Genomic DNA, 19,556 nt, shown 5'->3' on the forward strand with positions numbered 1-19,556 from the left:
GGTATTTAAACAACAAATGTGCAAGCAATTTTCTTATTTAGACATTCACTAAGATCAAGCCCTTGCAGAAGCATGAAAAGTCATAGCTGACTCCTAAAACAGGAATGTTGATTCCTTTTCAACAGCTTGAATCAGTGCATCAAGTATGTTTCATTAAAGATGGTGAACCTGCAGGGTGCCTACATGGTATCAACAAACACAACAAATGCCTTTTGGCAAACCTTTACTAAAGCGCTGGCCATGGTGGCCAAGTACTGTAGACTATATAGACTCCTTATCTGATGATTGGCTCCATGCAAGCCTGTATATGAAATTACCCAATATCCATGCAGTGGGCACTCCTGTGGGGACTACAGCATAAACCGGAGGATGGAATTTTAGGAACTAGACATTCCACACTGTACGTTGTTTCTGAACAGTTAAGGGCAGACAGTAAGCCCTGGACTTGGAATCTGCCGAACCTTTTGTGCTCTACAATTGTAGTAACCTGCATGGGTAGAAGGCAAGAGAATTATGCCCTCTCAGTTATCCTAGGAGTATTGTTAAGGTAGGTTACAGTCAGTTGACCATTGCCGCCACCCCTGCACAGACGATCTACAATGGCTGCAAGATGTGTTATTACGTAATCACAAAGTTCTGAAGGTCTCTCTCATTGGCTATGGCATCCCACAGTGTGGAGCTCCAAGCAGCCATCTACAGGATGACTTCGGCCTCAAAAGAAATGCAATCACAGCCAGTATCCTTAATGAGGAGGACTGAAGGGAATGTTGAAAAGTAGGTAACCAGCCTGCAGACAATTACAGGCTACCCTGAAATATGGTCACAGGGAGTAGGAGACCCTCAGGTCATTAGTGCAAGATGCCCTAGCTCAGCAGCCAGTGGATGATGGGCTATTGACTGGAGTAATAAATCTTCCATGGATGTTTAGATAACCCCCTCCCCTTGAGCTGGCAGTCATCAAATGCGACTGTGACCCTTACATCATAGAACAAGATGATCTAAGGGTAGAGGGTAAATTGACAGGGGATAAAAGTTAAACATTGGTCTTCTCTCAATTTACTTTCATGGAAAACGATCTGCCTTCACTGGCAGTCTCATTCAAGAGGATCGACTAACAATTTAAATGACACCCCCTTAATAAAAACTTACTATCTTACAAAAGTACAGCTGTGTACACTTACCATAAATGTAGATGTTAGAGTGTATTCACTGTTGCAGTCATTACACTTGGGTTATCCTGCCAGGGGCAGCCCTCAGTCGGCCTGAATACCAGAGGCTATTTCCGTGTCTGTTGCTGTCACTTCAGGACTGACGTCAGATCGTCAGAGGTATAAAAACAGGCAGACGACACCATTACATCAGCTTTTCTTGCCCCAAATGTCAGGAGCCCCCAAATAGGGAGCCAAGTTATGGTGGAAAAACACCACCAGTAAAAAGTAAATACCAATAGCCCTGTAAGGAGTGAAGAGGAGAAACGGAGAAAGAGAGAGAGAGAGAGACAAGGGGGCTGGAGGGTGGGAAACCAGGACTGCAACAGTGAATACACTCATCTACATTTATGGTAAGTGTACACAACTGTACTATGTTCTTCGTGTTTCACTGTTGTCTAGAATGTCCCAGGCAGGGACTCCTCTGAGAAAGGCTGTAGAGGGTGAAGTTGCCCTAGTGGAATGCATTCTGATCCCCTGGGGGGGGGGGTTCCCATGGTGTTTAACAAAAATGGATACAGTGTGCTATCCATCTGGAGATGGTTTGCTTTGAGATGGCCTTGCCTTCTGCCCCTGGTGCAAAGCGGGCTAGTATCTTGTCAGATTTTCTGAAGGGCTTAGTCCTATTCAAGGTAGAATCGGAGCGGTCTGTGCACGTCTAAAGAGTGCAGGATCCTTTCCCCCTTATTTTGAGGATTAGAGAAAAAGGTGGGCAAATGGATAGATTGGTTGAGAGCCACAGTGGACACCACTTTAGGCATAAAAGTAAGGTTAATATTGAGAGAGACCCTGTCAGCATGAAAAATAATGAAGGGTTCCACAGCCATACGTGCTTGTAGCTAAGGCACTCTTCTAGCTGAAGTGATGGCAGAAGCAAGGCTGTTTTCCAAGAGAGGAATTTTAACTCTGCTGACGCTGCAGGCTCAAGGTGGGGTAGCGTGAGCTTTTCCAGTACAAAGTTAAGGTCCCAAGCAGGGGTGGGGGGGTCTTCTTGGTGGCCTTAAGTTATTAGCCCCTCTCAGGAACTGTTTGATGAGAAGATGAGAGAAGAGAGGTGGCTCAATGCTGTAATGAGCAGAGATGGTAGAGGCACGGATCTTAATGGAGGAAAAGGAGAGGCCTCTGTGGAGTGGGTCTGCTAGGTAATCCAGGATGAGAGGCAAGGACGGCTGTGCTGTATCCGCTCCTTTAGAATGAATCCAGGAACATCACCTTTTCAATTTAGCATAGGATTTCCTTGTAATGGGTCTTCTGGTTTCACGTATGACATCCAGTACCTGCTTGCTTAGGCTGGCCACTGGAAGAGAATTCAAGGAATAAGCCAGGCTGCAAGGTTCAGAGTTTGCAACTGCGAATGCAAGATCTCTCTCTCCTGCTGAGTGAGGAGGGTTGGGATCTGAGGTAGGCGCCATGGTGGCACCGATGACAGATTGAGCAGTAGTGGGTACCAGTGTTGGCGTGGCCAGTCTGGGGCAATCAGGATTGCCCTTTGTCTTTCCTGCCTTATCTTGAGTAGTACTCTTGTAAGAAGAGGCAGAGGGGGGAAGGCATAGATTGAGAGATTTGCCCAGTGGAAGGCTAGGGCATCCACTTTCCAGGCCTTGCTGTGAGGTACTCTGGTGCAGAATTTGCTGAGCTGGTGGTTGAAGGGGGAGGCAAATAGGTCCACCTTTGGGGTACCCCATTTCTGGGTCAGAAGGCTGAAGGTGTTGTGGTCCAACTGTCACCCGTGTAGATCTAGGAGATTTCTGCTTAAGTTGTCTGCCAGAGAGTTTTGCTTGCCTGGCAGAAACTGAGCTTGCAGGTGAACATGCATAGCTGAGGCAGCATTCCACAGGGTCACGGCTAGACTGCAGAGTGGGTAAAAGTGGGTTCCCCCTGCTTGCTGATGTACCACATCACTGTGGTGTCGTCATTTTTTATTAGAAGGGGGCCCCGATGAGAGTAGGGATCTGAAAGCTGTCAGAGTGCTGAACAGCTAGCATCTCTTTTTGGCTGATGTGCAGATGAATTTGGTTTGGGCTCCAGTGGACCTGAATGCACCTGCCGTCCAGATGTGCACCCCAGGCATAGTCTGTGGTTAGGGTCCGGGCGACATGGGGGTGTGTAAAGGGAAGTCCCTTGTTGTGGTTGCATGCTACTGCCCACCAAAGAAACTCCGTCCTTAGACAAGGTATTATAGGTATGATAGTTTCCAGGTCCTGAGAATGTTGGCACCAAAGTACCACCACTGAAGTTTCCTCATATGCAGCCTGGCATATGGAATTAGTAGAATGCAGGAGATCATGAACCCTAGAGCCTGCGGGATTTTCCTTGCAGATAGCTGGGTTCTGGTGGCCATTTGAGCGAAGCAGCCTGTCAGATAGGCTTGTTTTTCTGGAGTAAGGAATGCCATATGGGATGCTGTGTCCAACCTTGCTCCCAGGAATACGATTTTTTGACTGGGGACTAGTTTTGGCTTCTTTTCATTGACAGTGTATCCCAGGGATGTTAGAAGGTCCTTTACAAATGTCAGGTGCTGCAACAGCTTTTCCTGACTGTCTGCCTGAATCAGGCAATCGTCCAAGTAAGGGTATATTGGAATCTTTTTCAGTCTTCAATATGCAATGGCTGGAGCCAGGCATTTTGTGAAAACTCTGGGAGCAGTGGATAAGCCAAAGGGAAGTGCAGAACTGATGATGCACAGATCCTCATCGTGCATACAGCTGCAGTAATCACATATGGGTAGAGTCCCAAAGCTACGCACAGGGTGGTAGGCACTAGGTGGAACTGGGATGAGCCAGAATGCCCTGCAACACAGCAGTAGCAAAGCCTGCTCTAGTTTTGGAATATAAAGGCAGGTGGTAGTGTCTTGTGAAGGTATGTACAGTGTCTTGTGAAGGTATGTACAGAACTCCAAGTGGCTGCCTCCAAAATATCTTTGGTAGGAACTCCTCTGAGGAAGGCTGTAGAGGTAGCTGTGGCCCTGCTGGAGTGGGGTCTGATGCCTACAGGGACAGGTTTCCCATGATAGGAGTAACAGGATCGTATACAGTGGTCTATCCATTTTGAAATAGTCTGTTTGGTAACGGGCTTTCCTTGAGCTCCTACAGCGTAGGACACAAAAAGTTGTTCAGATTTCCTGAAAGGCTTTGTTCTGTCCAAATAATAACGTAGCTGTCTATGGATGTCTAAGGAATGAAGCAGCTTTTCCCCTTTGTTTTGAGGATTGTGGTAGAAGGTAGGTAAGTGTATGGCTTGATTTAAAGCTACCCTGGATACCACTTTAGGCATAAATGACGGGTTGGTTCGAAGGGAGACCCTGTCCTGAACACCGAAACCCTACGAGCTGAGGTAATGGCCAGAAGGAAAGCTGTTTTCCAGGACAAATATTGCAAATCTGTTGAGGCAGCTGGCTCAAAGGGAGGCAATGTTAATTTTTCTAGAATGTAATTAAGATCCCAGGCTGGCACTGGTTGTTTCCTTGGGGGTCTTATATTTTTAGCCCCTCTGAGGAATTGCCTTAAAAGTGGGTGAGAGAATAAAGGTGGATCCGTATTGAATTCTGCAGAAATGGCTGAGGCATGGATTTTTATGGAAGAAAATGAAAGTCCACTGTTCAGCAGCTCAGCTAGATACTGTAATACCAGAGGCAAATTCAGTTTTCTAAGGTCCTGGCCTTTTTTCTCATTCCAAGAGCAAAACAGTTTCCATTTTGCAGAGTAAGTCTTCCTAGTAGATGGCCTCCTGGCCTCCAGAATGACATCCTGCACCTCTTTGGTGAGTAGGGTCTGTTGTGGTGTTAAGGAATTTTCCATGCAGCGAGATTGAGTGTTTTCAGCTGACTGTGAAGAGTTTTGTAGCTGTGCTGAGTCAGTAGAAGAGGCATTAGAGGTAGTGGCCAGGGAGGAGCATGTGTTAGGCTCCTCAGGAGTGGGTACCAGTGCTGTCTTGGCCAGTCTGGAGCAATTAGTATCATCTTCGGTCTGTCTGCTCTTGCTTTCAAGAGCACCTTGGGTATAAGAGGCAGAGGTGAGAAAGCGTAGACTGTCCATCCTGTCCATCTGAATGAAAGGGCGTCCACTCTCCAGGCCTTTGGGTGAAAGGTCCTTGAACAAAACTTTTCCAGTTGATGATTCCTGTGGGAGGCGAAGAGATCTATGTCTGGCCTTCCCCACGCTTGGATTATCTTTGTAAACATCTGTGGATGCAACTTCCATTCGTGTGGATCTGTAATATTTCTGCTTAGATTGTCTGCCAGCGTGTTTTCCAAACCTGGCAAGTATTGTGCTTGAAGTTTGATTTGCCATTCCAGAGCCAAGTTCCAAAGTGTCATGGCTAGTCTGCACAGGGGATATGAAAGTGTTCCTCCTTGTTTGTTTATGTACCACATTACTGTGGTGTTGTCTGTTCTTATAAGCAATTGTCCTGGATGCAGGAGGTCCTTGAAAGCTGTAATTGCATTTACCACTGCTAGCATTTCTTTTTGATTGATGTGAAGGTGCTTTTCCTTTTGGGACCATTTGCCCTGAATGCACCTGTCTGTCATGTGCGCCCCCCAGGCGTATTCTGAGGCGTCTGTTTTGATGACTTGATTTGCTTGAGGCTTGCAGAATGGGAGGCCTGTGTTCGTTTGGCATGCTTGGGCCCACCATAGAAATTCCTTTTGCAAACAGGGAATTATTGGTATTATTGTTTCCAAGCTGTGGCTGTGTTGAGACCATAGGTTTTTTAGGTACCACTGAAGTTTCCTCATATGCAACTTTGCACATGGGATTAAAAGAATGCAAGATGCCATGAAACCCAGAGCCTGCACGATTTTCCTTGCAGTAAGCCTGGTACAATTTGCTAATGTTTTGAAGTACTGAGTTAGTTGCCCCTGTTTTTCTGGCGTAAGATAGGCCATCTGGGTGTTTGTGTCCAAGCTGGCACCCTGGAAAGTTATTTTCTGAGATGGTGTTAGACTGGATTTCTCTTTGCTGATTGTGTATCCCAGAGAGTTCAGTAACCGTGTTGCATAAGCCAGATGTTCCAGAAGTGTGTGTTTGCTGTCCGCTTGGATCAGGCAGTCGTCCAAATAAGGGTAAATTTCTATCCCTTGAAGTCTGCAGTATGCAATTACTGATGCCAGGCATTTCGTGAATATGCTGGGTGCAGTAGATAAGCCAAAGGGCAATGCAGAGAATTGATAGTGGATTGAACCTGCAAGAAATCTGAGGTATCTTCTGCAGCTTTGTCTGATTGGGACATGCAGGTATGCCTCCTTGAGGTCCAATGTTACCAGCCAAAACTCCTTGCCCAGCATGGGAAGAAGCTGCTGTAATGTGAGCATCTTGAATTTTGGTACGAGTAGAAATGTATTTAAGATGGAGAAGTCCAAAATGGGCCTCCAGTCGGTTCCTTTTCTTGGTACCAGGAAAAGTCTGGAATAAAAACCTTGACCTTGTTCGGGAGTTGGAACCTCCTGAATAGCTTTCATTTCCATGAGTTTTGAAATTTGTATTTGCGCCTCTGCCCTTTGATTGTGTGGCAGGTTTGGCATGCCTCTCATTTTTGGAAGAGAGTGTGAAAATGAAATCTGTAGCCTCTGTTTATAATGTCCAGGATCCATTTGTCTGTTGTGATCATATGCCAGTTTCTTGTAAATAGTGCCAGCTTTCCTCCTAGGGGAGCTGCCAGCTGGGAATTGCTGGGCAGAAAAAGGAGGAAGTCATTGGGTTTGCTTTCTGTATTGTTGTGCACTGTCTTCGCCACCTCTTGGTGCTGGAGTTTGCCATTGTCTGCCTCTAAGATCCTTGAGATTGTCCTCTGCCCCTTGTGCGCCTGTATCTACCTCTTTGGGGCTTGTCCGTGGCTGGAAAGGACCAGTTTTTAGAAGGCCAATTTCTGCTAAAACGTGGTGGCTGTACCTGAAGAAAGGCCTTGACAGTTTGCATAGATTTAGCTTTTTCTTCCATTTTTCGTAGTATCTCCTCAGCATTAGTACCAAATGACACATCCTTTTGTAAAGGAGCATCTAGCAGTTTAGCTTTAACATGATCAGGCAAGCTTTGTTCCCTAAGCCAGGCATGTCTACGAATAACTGATCCTGTAACAGCAGCTCTACTTGAGGCCTCTAAGGCATCATAGCCACATTGTAAGGTGTTTACCCACTTGTTCTGCGCTATGCATCATATCCTGCAATTCCTTTAAATCTGGTTGTTCAGGCTGAGACATTTTGTTTCTTAATTGTGATAATAGAAACTGCTGATATTTAAGCATATGGAACTGACAATTTAAGGCTCTCATGGCTAGGGTGGCCGAGGTGTATACCTTTTTCCCCCACCTGTCTAAGGATCTAGATTCTCTTTCGGAAGGTAGTAGATTCTTGGCAGTAGAGGCCTTCATTCCCTTGGGGCCTTGAGAAATAGTTTCAGGGTCAGCATTATGGCTTTTGAACAGAAATTGGTGGGAATTAGGAACTCTGTAGTACCTATCAGGTTTGACTGGGGCAGGAGGCAGGGAATCCGGATTAAGACAAGCCACAGAGTAAACATCATCAAGTATGTCCAGGACTGGAGGTATAGCCAGAGGTCTGTGCTGAACAAAAGAAATTCCCCAAGTCTTTTCTTGGAATCAGAAAAGTCTTGGCCTTCCCAATGGAAGTGCTCCCTCAAGGTGTGCAAAGTTTCCCCAAAGGAAAAATCCTCTGGGGGAGATACAGAAGGAACTGGCTGTTCTGCATCAGAATCTTCATAAGGGGAGTACGAGTGTTCCTCTACATCAGAATGTTCTGAGATAATGGAGCCCTGTTCAGAAGAGGGGGAATCTTCCTCCACTCTGGGTCTCTTTTCTGGAGGGGGCTGGGAGCCCCTGATAAGGGTAATTAAATCCTCAGCCATTTTAAGCAAATGCTTTTTAGGCATGGGGCCTGGGGATGGGCCCTGTGCAACAGGCCTCTTGGGATGCATGGCTGATTTGGTCTTAGTAAAGGCCTTAATGGAAAAGGAAGAAGAGGGCCTAAATACACCCTGGGAGGAAGTGGACCTGTCCCCATTAGGAGGTTCAACACTAACAGTGGTTTCGGTGGTTGTAGTCTGAGTAAGGGCCGAGGTACCTGCGGTCTCGGGTACAGAAGACACCGCCAAGGAAGTGTCGCCGGTAGTCAGGGACTGCATAGGCATCTCGCTGAGAACTGGACCACGTGTAGCCGGTTTTGGCGTGGTGTCGGTCTTTGTCCTTGCGTTTTTTGGACAAAACGGTAGTCGGAGTATCCGACGACATTTTATAATCAAAGGCTGTACCAAAATAATGTTGGGCGAACTCCGCCCGACGCTTAATAGTGCGTTTATTGAAAGTCGCACAAAAGCGACAGCCCGAGACGTCGTGGTCTAGGCCTAAACAAGGTATCCAGAGGGAATGGAAATCCTTATGTGGTATTTGCTTCCCACAAGAAATACAATTGTTAACTTTGTCTGACATCGGTCTGAGGCAAGAACAGTTTCCCCAACGGGGTACTTAGCTTTAAAGAAGACTTCAGTTTCCAATTTTTTGTAAATTCAGGAGCTGGCCGACCGGCACTTGCGAACTGCTTCTGCTTCGGGCACCGCGCGGCAAAAAAGACTGAAGAATATGGCGTCGGCTGTGACATATACCCCTGTCGCACTGACGTCAGGGAAGAAGGCGACAACAACAGACGCCGGACCAAGACTTTGGAATTCTGCCGACCGAGGACCTGCCTGACGGCAGAGAACCCATATGTGATTGCTGCAGCTGTATGCACGATGAACATCCACATTGCAGAGTATGCTTGCTGACTTGGCTTGCAGAATGCATAAGCCCCTGTAATTATTTTCTGCAGAGTCAGGAAAAGTAGATCATTTTTTGCTTAAGTTCCATAGTCTATTGCTGATATTTCAGCATGTGGAACTGACAGTTCAATGCTCTAATGGCGAGAGATGCCGAGGTGTATACTTTTTTACCCCATCTGTCTAAAGCTTGGGAATCCCTGTCCAAAGGGGTGGGATTCTTAGGATTCTGAGCTGTAGTTGCTTTTATTCCTTTAGGTCCTTGGGAGATGACCTCTGGGTCAGCATTAGGATTTTTGTAGAGAAATTTGTGAGTCAGAGACTCTGTAGTACCGGTCTGGTTTCCTTGGAGCAGGGGGTAAATTATTAGGAGTTAGACTGGATTCCATAAAGACATCATCCACAACATCCAGAACAGGAGGGATAGTTAAGGGTCTGTGCTGTGGTAAATCTAAAAATTCCCAGTCTCTTTTTGGACTGAGGATAAGCTTGGCATTCCCAATGGAAATGCTCTCAAAGTATGTAGGGTTTCACCAAAAGAAAAATCCTCTGGAGGGGAAGGCAGAAGCAATGGACTCCTCTGCATCTGAACCATCATAGGCAGATAAGGGCATGTCTTCATATTCAGAAACCTCAGAGTTGCCGGACTCTTGGTGAGATAAAGCAGATTGGCATTCCCTAATCAGCATGATCAGGGATTCTGCCATTTTAAAGCATCTGAGATTGTGGAAAGGAAGCAGGCGCTTAAGTTTGGATAGTCTTTTTTAGGCATAGCTCGTACTCTTGGCCTTAAAAGCTCGGTAGTTTTAGAAAGAACTGAATATGCGAAAGTCACCAGTTTGTGTCGAATATCGGTAATGTGAAGAACTTCCTCAAAAGCCAGTGCCTGCACAGTGGCTCTGCACCCATCCAAGGGTAGAGACAGTTCCATACTCAAAGAAGAGTCTCGCGGCATACCTGACTCTGAACAGGTCTCGGTAGAGGCCTGCGAATCCATCAAAGCGGAAATCAGGGGCTGCGAAAGCACCTCACTGAGTACTGGCGAACTGGCGACTAGCTTAACGGAAGTTTCGTTGGCAGTTTTGGACCTGTGTGGTCTGTCTCTGTCTTTATCCTTACTTTTTTTCAGAAGATCGGTAGTCAGATGGCTTACCATTTCGGAATACAGAGATTGAGAACGAAAGTATTTAGCTACAATAAGGGCCCGACTACGAATAGTTCAAGCGTTGAACAAAGCACAAAACCGACAGTGAGGTACGTCGTGGTCTAGGCCTAAACAGGTGATGCAGTAAGAATGAAAATCTCAGTGTGGTATTTGCTTTCCACAGGCAAGACAATTAACTTTTTCTGACATCGGTTAGAGCAAGAAAAAAGGATCCCCAACGGGGTACTCAGCTTTAGAAGACTTCAGGATGATTCAATTTTGGAAACAAAAACTCAGGTAGCGGCCGACCAGCACTCATGCGAACTGCTTCTGGCTCCTCGGCAAGAAAGACTGATGTAATGGCATTGGCTGCCTGTTTTTATACCCCTGATAAATCGGACGTCAGTCCTGAAGCGACAGCAACCAACGCAGAAACACTAAGCCTCTGGTATTCGGGCCGACTGAGGGATACCTTGGCAGGATAACGCAAGTATGATGACTGCAACAGTGAAACACGAAGAACATCAGTATTTGCCTGCAAAATAATGAGAAAGTTTTCATCCACGCCCCGTTCTGCAGTCCTAGGCCAGTTCTGACTGGGGTGTGAATAGATCATGTGACTACTTAACATGGGAGGCATTACCCTTTATCAGTTTTTAGTATCCCTGTAGCTAATTCACGGGAACATAGTAGATTACTAGGCTATTAACCCGGAGGTCATTTTAAGCCTAGCCGTTTCTTCCCAAAGTAATACCACAGAAATGCTAGTCAACACCCAAGATTGCATTTAGTGATGACTGCTCATGTCCAGGAGGGCTGTGAGCACTATCCCTGGTAAGAATTGTGTGGCCCAATTCATCTAGGTATGTAAATGTCTTCAGTGTATGTAGTTAGTGCTTTGTAAATGACTAATCTTTCTTAACTAATGAAAAGCTACTTGACTTTAAACTGTAAAACACCAAAAGGAAAAGGTAATAAAGATGTCAGAGTGCCAACATTCTATGCAATGAGTCTGCAAAAACCCAGTACAAACTATGGAAGGAGTAAATATTTTCTTTGCAAGCAACAGTCCTGACAAGACAAAACAGGTTTCATCTAGTTAAAATACTACTTTTTGTGGATTTAATTCCAAAACTAAACGTAAAAACAACAACCTGTATAACACTTCAAATAAAATCATTACCTAAAACTTCATGATTTACCAAATGCAACTGTTTACAGCTTAGCACATCTACTGGTTGGACAGACATCAATCATTCAACAGCCTGCTTTACTTACTTTCCTAACTTGAATCAATTTTATTCGTAGACCATCACCATGGCAACCCTAATTTACATACCTTTGCTCTGAATTGTCCTTTGAAATCTTGCCCAGTAGTCTTATAATACCCTGATTTAAAGGCACAATTCTTGATTTCTACCTACAGATTTGTTCCTAATTTCCTCTCTCTGTCCGAACGTCTCTAAGTGTGTTACTAACCAATGTAAACGCACACTTTTTTCTGGAATGCAGGAAAAACAAAAACACTAAACATATTACTGTTGCAGTGGCATGGTGGGGGGTGCATACAAATCTCAAAATCATTGTCGCTACTTTTTCCCCAATCTCTAAATTTCTTGGGACTGCTCACTCAGCCACTGCTTACCAATCTTTTCACAGTAGCACAGCACTATCCCTATGGCCATCATGAAATTTGCCAGCTGTGGTTCTGTTAATTTTTTTTGAAGAGTGTCATTTCAGCTAGGAGACCTAAAAACCTTAGCTGATCATTAAGCTACACACAGGGTAGCCACCTTTTCAAATGCCCAAAGTGGGACATTTTTGGTACAAACGTTATATTTTGCAAGCCGAAACATTCCCACAGCCAGTACAAAGGTCAAAACTTTTTTTTCCTAAATAAAAGCTTATTCTTGTAGCATTTTACTTGCTTATTCTGTTTCTTATAACATTTAGGTGTTTCTGATACAGAATAACTGTTTTATGCGACTATTACATAAAATATAGGAAATCATTTTGTCCTAAAATTTCAGGACATTTGCCATTTTTACAATTTTTTTGTAGGACACAACTGCTCAAAGAGGGACTTGTCCCTCGCAAAGTAGGACAGGTGGTGACCCTGGTGACCCTAGCTGCAGAACAGCTTTACAAGTGAAGCTTTAAAGGGACATGATTTGACTCCCCACCCCAAGTTTCCACAACTGTAGCTTCCTATTTTTCCCCTCCTTCACTAGCTACATTACTATCTTACTCTCCCTGGCTCAAATCTTACTGCCAACATTCCTTGCTTCCCTTTAATTCTTTCTGCTGTGAAATCTCTTCTCAGCAGATTGTATAATTTTAAAGGGTATGTCTTGCCCCAAAATGCACACAAGTTTTTTTTTATTTTTCCTCATCTGCTTGTGCCACGTAACTGCAACTCTTCTTTCCAAAGTGCAAAAAAAGTCACAAACCAGTGATAAACTACGCAAGAAACGGTTGTTTACAGTGTTCCTTCCAAAGTATCAACTGTTTTAAGGGTATCCATTTCAGAAGTGTAATTCTGAAACATTCTGGATCCCCATACTGCAGCGGAATCACTAGTTTTTAACCAAACTACCTCTACACAGTTACCCTTTCTCAAATTCTCCTCGCTTTATCATTATCCACTGGGTTTCTGTTCAACGTGGTCAATCAGTCCCACTGATGCTCTATATTTTGACTTCTATTCGTGTTCGACCCCTACCCTTTCTTTCAATGCAGCAGCACAAACTCCAGCAAACCCTTGAGTGCTTAAGAGTCCGCTAATTCTAGGCATTAGTCTGGAGAAGACAATAAGCCAGCTGTTAACACTCAAAATGTGCCATGCCAAGGTCCCAACATGCAATGATTTATCCAGCAACAAATTAGTCATAAAGCAGTTTATGCCCCCTAAAAAGCTTACTTGTACTTTTTTCATTTGTGACTCATTTCTGGTTAGAACACAGAAGTGGAAGTACAGGCCCTAATGGTTCAAAACATACAATGCCTTCACCAGATTACAAAAAAAAAAAACCCATACCCGTTTTTCCACAGGAACTTTGTTGTAATACCGAATGGAGTCTTTACCCAAGAAGTCGAACTCAACAACGTATTCCTGTCCGTCTATCTCAGGATGTAAGTTAATATGCTCAACACGCAGTGAACAGCAACCTACAGTGTCCGCAGTTTCTCCTTCCTCCTTTTCGTTTCCTGCTCTCAGTGCCAGCTAGGGAAAGTCAAAACGATATATAAAAAAAGTTATGAAACAACTTTCACAACAGTCTAAATATTTCAGAATACAGCAATGGAAACATGTTAACAGTTTCAAATATAAAAAAAAACATACACTTTCACTACATCTCATTTACATCACGTCATTGTGCTTGCATTTTGGAGGGGGAAGGGGAGTACTCTATCCATGTGTAATGTTCATTAAGTCTGCAAGCCAAGATGGGCTTTGCACATACTTTAGTTACAAACCAAGTCAGACAAAAAAACATGTCCTTCCCCTACAGCAAAGTTTGTTTTGCTTATTGATTATTCAATTATGTTAATCTTTTTTCATGTCACTTTCATTCAGCAAGCACACACACTCTTAGAATTAATAAAGCAGTTTACTGTAAGAAAAAAGTAGGGCAAATCCTCATACTGAGATCTGCTGATCTAGGAGCCTCACACATCTAGGTTAGAATATCTGATGAATATGCTGACAATGGGTGTGTGCATTTGTGTGTGGGGGGCACTTACTTTATCAATGAAGTAGAGTGCTACAGCTCTCTGCCGCACTTTCATCTCTTTTGATTTCCAATCTTCACGATACTGTGCACGAATTTTATCTACACATTTCTTCAACCGTCGTGCAGTCTCATATTTCTGCCAATCCTTTTCACCCTAGGGAAATAAAAAAAAACAAAAATGGTGAACGCTGACTTTTCAGAAGTGGATGAAAAATCGTATATTTTAGTGGGGAAACATTATGAGGCATATAGATATCTTTAAGCTTGAATTTTACTGAAAATATTTACATTTAACAATTTTATTATACATTAATAAATTTTCTTGCACAGCAGGAAAAAGATCTGGTCTGGTGCTGGAAAATCTCCCTCTCTCTTCATACCAGTTAACAGCTGCAATAGACAGGGTCCTCCTTGCTCAACTTGAATACGGACCAGCCATCATAGCCACAGCCTTTATGAAAACAAAAACATCTCATCTCCTCTACAGTTTGCTAAAAACAATCTGCAGGTTCACTTCCAACTCCCCCCTCCCCCAGGAGCTCCTCTGCATCATCCTCTTGAAAGCCAAATGGCTACCAGTCTCTTCCAGAGTTCAGCTACTCCTAGGGTCTCTAAACTACTCCAATAAGATGCCTTCCCACCACTTGCAACCAATCTCCTAATAAACCACTCCCTACAACATCCACAAACTCTCCCAATTAACTCCCTCACTCCTGATACCCCAAACTAAACTGCACTGTAAAGACCATTTCTTCTTCATTCTTGCATCCAAATTCTGGCACCCCCCCCCCCCCCAATCTAAAAGTCATCTCCTCTTTCCTCATGTTGAGCACTTTAGCTCCCACCTACACATTACCATCTTGCTGTAATCTTATTTCAGCACAAGACTCCTGGGTACACAGTCACTACATCACTCAAAATGTGGGTATATTATTCTGCATTTCTACAATTAGAGAAAGTCATTTACAAGAAATCTTAAGTTCTGACATATACTGGTCACCAATGACCCAATACATTTCTATTACCAATTGAATGAACATTTTTTGACAAAAATTATCCAACTTTTAATGTAGTTAACACTTTCACTGACCTGACAGACTCTAGTAGGATAAAACTAATTATGCGTCCAATGATGCATCACCCCCCCACCTGTTCTGCCTGTCACTTCAGCCCAGACTCCCCATTTGATGGATGACATTTATGAATATCAATCCTAGCTTTATTATGTTTGAAACTCGAAACAGCTCTCAGATCTCCACAATCTAGAAAAAGGAACACATTTATATCACCTACTCGTAGGCACTACCTGATCATCACATTGTACCACAGGTACCTTCCCTGTATATACCCAACACAAGTTATACAATTTTACCCCTTGTATCGTAGCCACGTTGACCAACCTTACTCTAAAGAGGCTATCACCATTTCTCTTAACTCAGCAACAATTTATACCCTCAATACACAAAAGCTATACAACACAGATTTTCTTTTTTATTTCCAAAACAAAACAGACAACACACACAGTTTAATTAAGACAATCTTGTGACAATTTTAGTACAATGATTCGAGAGAGACTTCCTGCGCTACATTCGCCAGCTTATTTTCCTCTGTCCAAACATGCGTGTGTGGGGAGGGGGGTGTACGTGTCCCTTCTGCAGGAAATCACTGACACAAACTAGTTTGAAGCAGCACTTCTGGCTCCTGGAGCCATCTGCAGCAAGCAAAGCCCAAAGATGCACAGAACTGTCCAACTTAGTGTTGGAAAGCAGATGGATGACTTATCCGAACACAACAGATTGCAGAGGTACTCACCGCAGAGAACTACCCAACACATCAACCAGGTGTCCTACTCTGTGAGCTAACTGTTGGAAATACAGCAGCACACACTAAACTTTAAGAAATCACAGCAGATTGAGATTGATGCCTTTTGACCCAAGTGAAAAAAGGCTTCCATGTTCAACTCTTGGAGACCTCTTACACCAGTTTATCTTACCAAGTTCTATCACTTAATTTTGTCAGATTCGCAGACTTCTGCCAGATATTTTGTGAAGAGCAACAACAACCTAAGAGGAATGCAGGGGGTGGGGGTGGAGGAGGATTTAACTGTACAGCTTGCTGTACTACCAGGGATCATGTGTGCCACCACAGGGCAAACAGTATCACATGAGGTTGCTCGGCATTTAATGACTGCACAGGAAGCAGAGGAAACATGGACAGTAACAGCCCCAGCCAATGGAAACATTTTCAGTGTTAAACCAAGTAGAACAGTGTAAAGACCACCTTCAGAGTGGGAGCAATGTAAACCTCCAAGGTGTCCACTCAAAGGTTAACCAAACAGGGCTACCAAATTATCAGGATAGGGCTGGTGGTGTGAATCACTGAATCTGGTCACATGTTCACTACTTCCCAGATGTGAACCACTACACGACAGCTCTACAGCCAAGGATGCATCATATTTCACTGAATATCTTTGTCACACATGTGACAGGCACCATAAAGACTGATGAAGTGACAGAAGCCTCAAGACAGTCCAAACCACATCCTCACTCAGGCTAATGCCTCAGATAAGCAGACATGACTGAGGATTGCCACCTAAGATGAGTCTGTAAACAAGAATAGTTTTGTAAAATCTTACCATAACCATAGATGTCCTTCTCTTCCATGTTGCTGTATTCCAACATATGGGATCCTCTGCCTCAGGCAACCTGAACGTCCGGCTCCTATACAAAAGCTTTCAGCCTGGTTGTTGCAGGTGTATGGAACATCACACGTAGGTTCATAAACTAGGGGCCTTAAATGTGACGTCTGCATGCACAGACCTCAGAACTAACTGCCCAGTCAGACAGTAGCCTAGGAGATGCCGAAAGAGGTCTTTCAGATAGGTCAAATGCCCCAGATTGACCCAGAATGGACCTAGTGCTGGTTGACCCAGAATGGACCTAGTGCTGGTAAGGGCTCCATGGAGTCCGTTAGTCCTGTGACTATTTCAGAAGGGGGCCAGGAGGGAGGGAAGGAATACTGCAACATGGAAGAGAAGGACATTTATGGTTTTGGTAAGATTTTACACAACTATCCTATGTCCTTCTATTTTCATGTTGCAGTATTCATACTATGGGAGAGTACCACAATTCAGGGAGGAGGAAGGGTGGAGGAAGAGGTGGCGAATTCCAGGAATCCTTGCAGGACTGCCCTAGCAAAACCTGCTCTGGAGATATTGTCCAGTTTGCAATATTTGGATAAGGTATGCGCAATGGACCAGGTGGCTGCTTCAAGGATGGTAGCAGTGTCCAAGCTTTTGAGGAAGGCTTTGGAATACCAACAAATGAAAAAGCCAAAAAGGAGAGATGGTGCTGACTGCACAAAAGTTTAATTGCGTCTCCACACAATCAAATGAACGCTTTTTTTAAAAACACCTGCGTTTTCGTCCTAAAATGGACTTCATCAGATCTGATGAAGTCCATTTTAGGACGAAAACGCAGGTGTTTTTTAAAAAAGCGTTCATTTGAGTGTGTGGAGACGCGATTAAACTTTTGTGCAGTCAGCACCATCTCTCCTTTTTGGCTTTTTCATTTGTTGGAATTAGGTGTATTGGAGGAAGTTGGCCGTTTTGTGAGTTTCAAGGCTTTGGAATAAACTACTGCTCTAGTGGAATAAGCCCTGATCTGATTGAGAGCCTTTCCATGATATGAGTGGCAGCAAGAAATGGTATTTCTTATCCAACAGGCAACAGTCTGTTTAGCGGCTGCCTTGGCCAGGGCTCTGGAATGAAGGGAAACAGAGCTGGTTTGATTTTCTGATAGCCTTGGTTTAAAATCTTAATTGCCTGTGAATGTCCAGGGAGTATAGTATTCTTTCATAGTCATTCTGAGGAGAGGGGGAAAAGGTAGGTAAGTGAATGGATTGGTTTAGTGAAAGTTCGTTGACCACTTTGGGCATGAAGGAGGGATTGATGGGCAGGGTCACCATGTTTTTATGGAATATGGTGTAAGAGGGGCATGCCATGAGCGCTTGAAGCTCTGACACCCTTCTTGCAGAAGTGATGGTTACCAGCAAGACTGTTTTCCATGTGCACATCTGCAGTGATGCAGAGGTGGCAGGTTCGAATGTAGGTAGTGTAAGTTTCTCCAGGATATAATTCAGGTCCCATGGTGGTTGAGTAAACTTTCTGGGAGGACTTATGTGTAAGGCCCCTTTTAAGAAGTTTTACATCCAACCAGAAGAGTACAGGAGGTTCCAGAGGAAGGCAGGCAGAAATAGCAGAGAGGTGTACTTTACAGAACAGTATGAAAGGTCTGCTTTAATCAATTCACACACAAGACAAAACTAAAGGGACATTGGCAAGAAGGGGGTCCTTATGTCTACGGAGACACCAGATGGAGAATCTCTGCCATTTAGAAATGCAAGATGTCTTTGGAGACACCAGATGGAGAATCTCTGCCATTTAGAAATGCAAGATCTCCTTGTACTGGGTTTCCTGGCCTCCTGCAGGATAGATACCACGTACTCTGTAGTGGTGTCTGAAGGGTACTAGATGTTTATCACCCAGAGAATAAAGTTCAGCATCTGTAGGTGTGGATGGCTAAGAGTTCCCTTCTGTTGTGTGAGTAGGTCCACCTTGTGAGGTAAATTGTGGTGACTGCCCTTGGCAAGTGATTGTAGAAGGGGGAACCAATGCTGCCTTAGCCAGTAGGGAGTCACCAACAAGATTTCTAGCATGTCTCTCCTGACCTTCAGGAGGACTTTCTGAATGAGAGGGAAGGGTGGAAAGGCATACAGAAACCTTCCCTTCCATGAAATGAAGGCATCCACTCTCTAAGCTAGGGGTGAGTGGTGCTTGGTACAGAATTCTGCAAAGTTGTCTGTTCAGGGGGGAGGCAAACATATCTACTTCAGGGGTACCCCATCGGATAACAATGTCTAGAAAAACTTCCCTGTGTAACATCCATTAGTGGTGTACGAAGAATGATCTGTTTAGGGCATCTGCCTGCTGGTTGTCCTGGGAAGTGATGTATGTTGCCTGTAGGGATAAGGTTGTTCTGTGAGGCTACATCCCAAATTTGCATTGCCAGACTGCACAGGAGGTAGGACCTGCCCCCCCCCCCCCGTTTGTTGATGTACCACATGACAATGGTGCTGTCTGTGAAGATTAGTAGGGGGGGCTTGGCTGAAGGATAGGGAGAAAGGCCTTTAGGGTTAGCAGAACTGCTGTCATTTCCCTGACGTTGATATGCTTCTTTAGGAGGGATGTCTGCCAAGGTGCATGCACCTTGAATCCCTTCATAGTAGTCCCCCCCCCCCCAGCCCAGATCTGAAGCATGTGTGTGCATATGTGTTGACCTGGTGTGGGTGTGTGTAGAGGAAGGCCTGGACTCCTTTGTATTTGTTGTATCCACCACTTTAGTTCTGTTTGTAGACAAGGAAGGAAGGGTACTTGGGAGTCTGAAGGATGGCTGTGCTGGGACCATATGTTCTTTAAGTACCACTGACTTTTCTTCGTATGCAGCCTGGTTAGGGGAAACATGGGGATAGTGGCTGCCAAAAAACCCAGGAGACACAAGAACAGTCTTGCTGACAGCTGGTCGGTGTGGAGAAGGTTCTGGAAAAGATTTGTCAGGGAGATAACTTCTTTTTGGGTAAAAATGCCTTCATTAGGTCTGTCAGGATCCTGCACCCTATGAAGACCTTGTCTCGTTCTGGGGATAGG

General features: G+C 44.4%; 1 protein-coding gene across 1 annotated transcript in view; it reads right to left on the minus strand.

Annotated features, from left to right (window-relative positions):
• The window catches only part of LOC122802395 (DNA topoisomerase 1-like), a 498,452-nt gene that overhangs the window by 157,314 nt on the left and 321,582 nt on the right, over positions 1-19,556 (minus strand). The window contains exons 12-13 of the mRNA XM_044072020.1: positions 13,863-14,006; positions 13,156-13,341 (exon numbers count right to left, since the gene is read on the minus strand). Of these exons, the coding sequence (XP_043927955.1) occupies positions 13,156-13,341; positions 13,863-14,006 (330 nt within the window). The remainder of the gene's footprint in view (positions 1-13,155; positions 13,342-13,862; positions 14,007-19,556) is intronic.

Source organism: Protopterus annectens, chromosome 5.part0 (genome assembly GCF_019279795.1).
Source record: "Protopterus annectens isolate FY-2018-M chromosome 5.part0, PAN1.0, whole genome shotgun sequence".
Taxonomy (NCBI): domain Eukaryota; kingdom Metazoa; phylum Chordata; order Ceratodontiformes; family Protopteridae; genus Protopterus; species Protopterus annectens.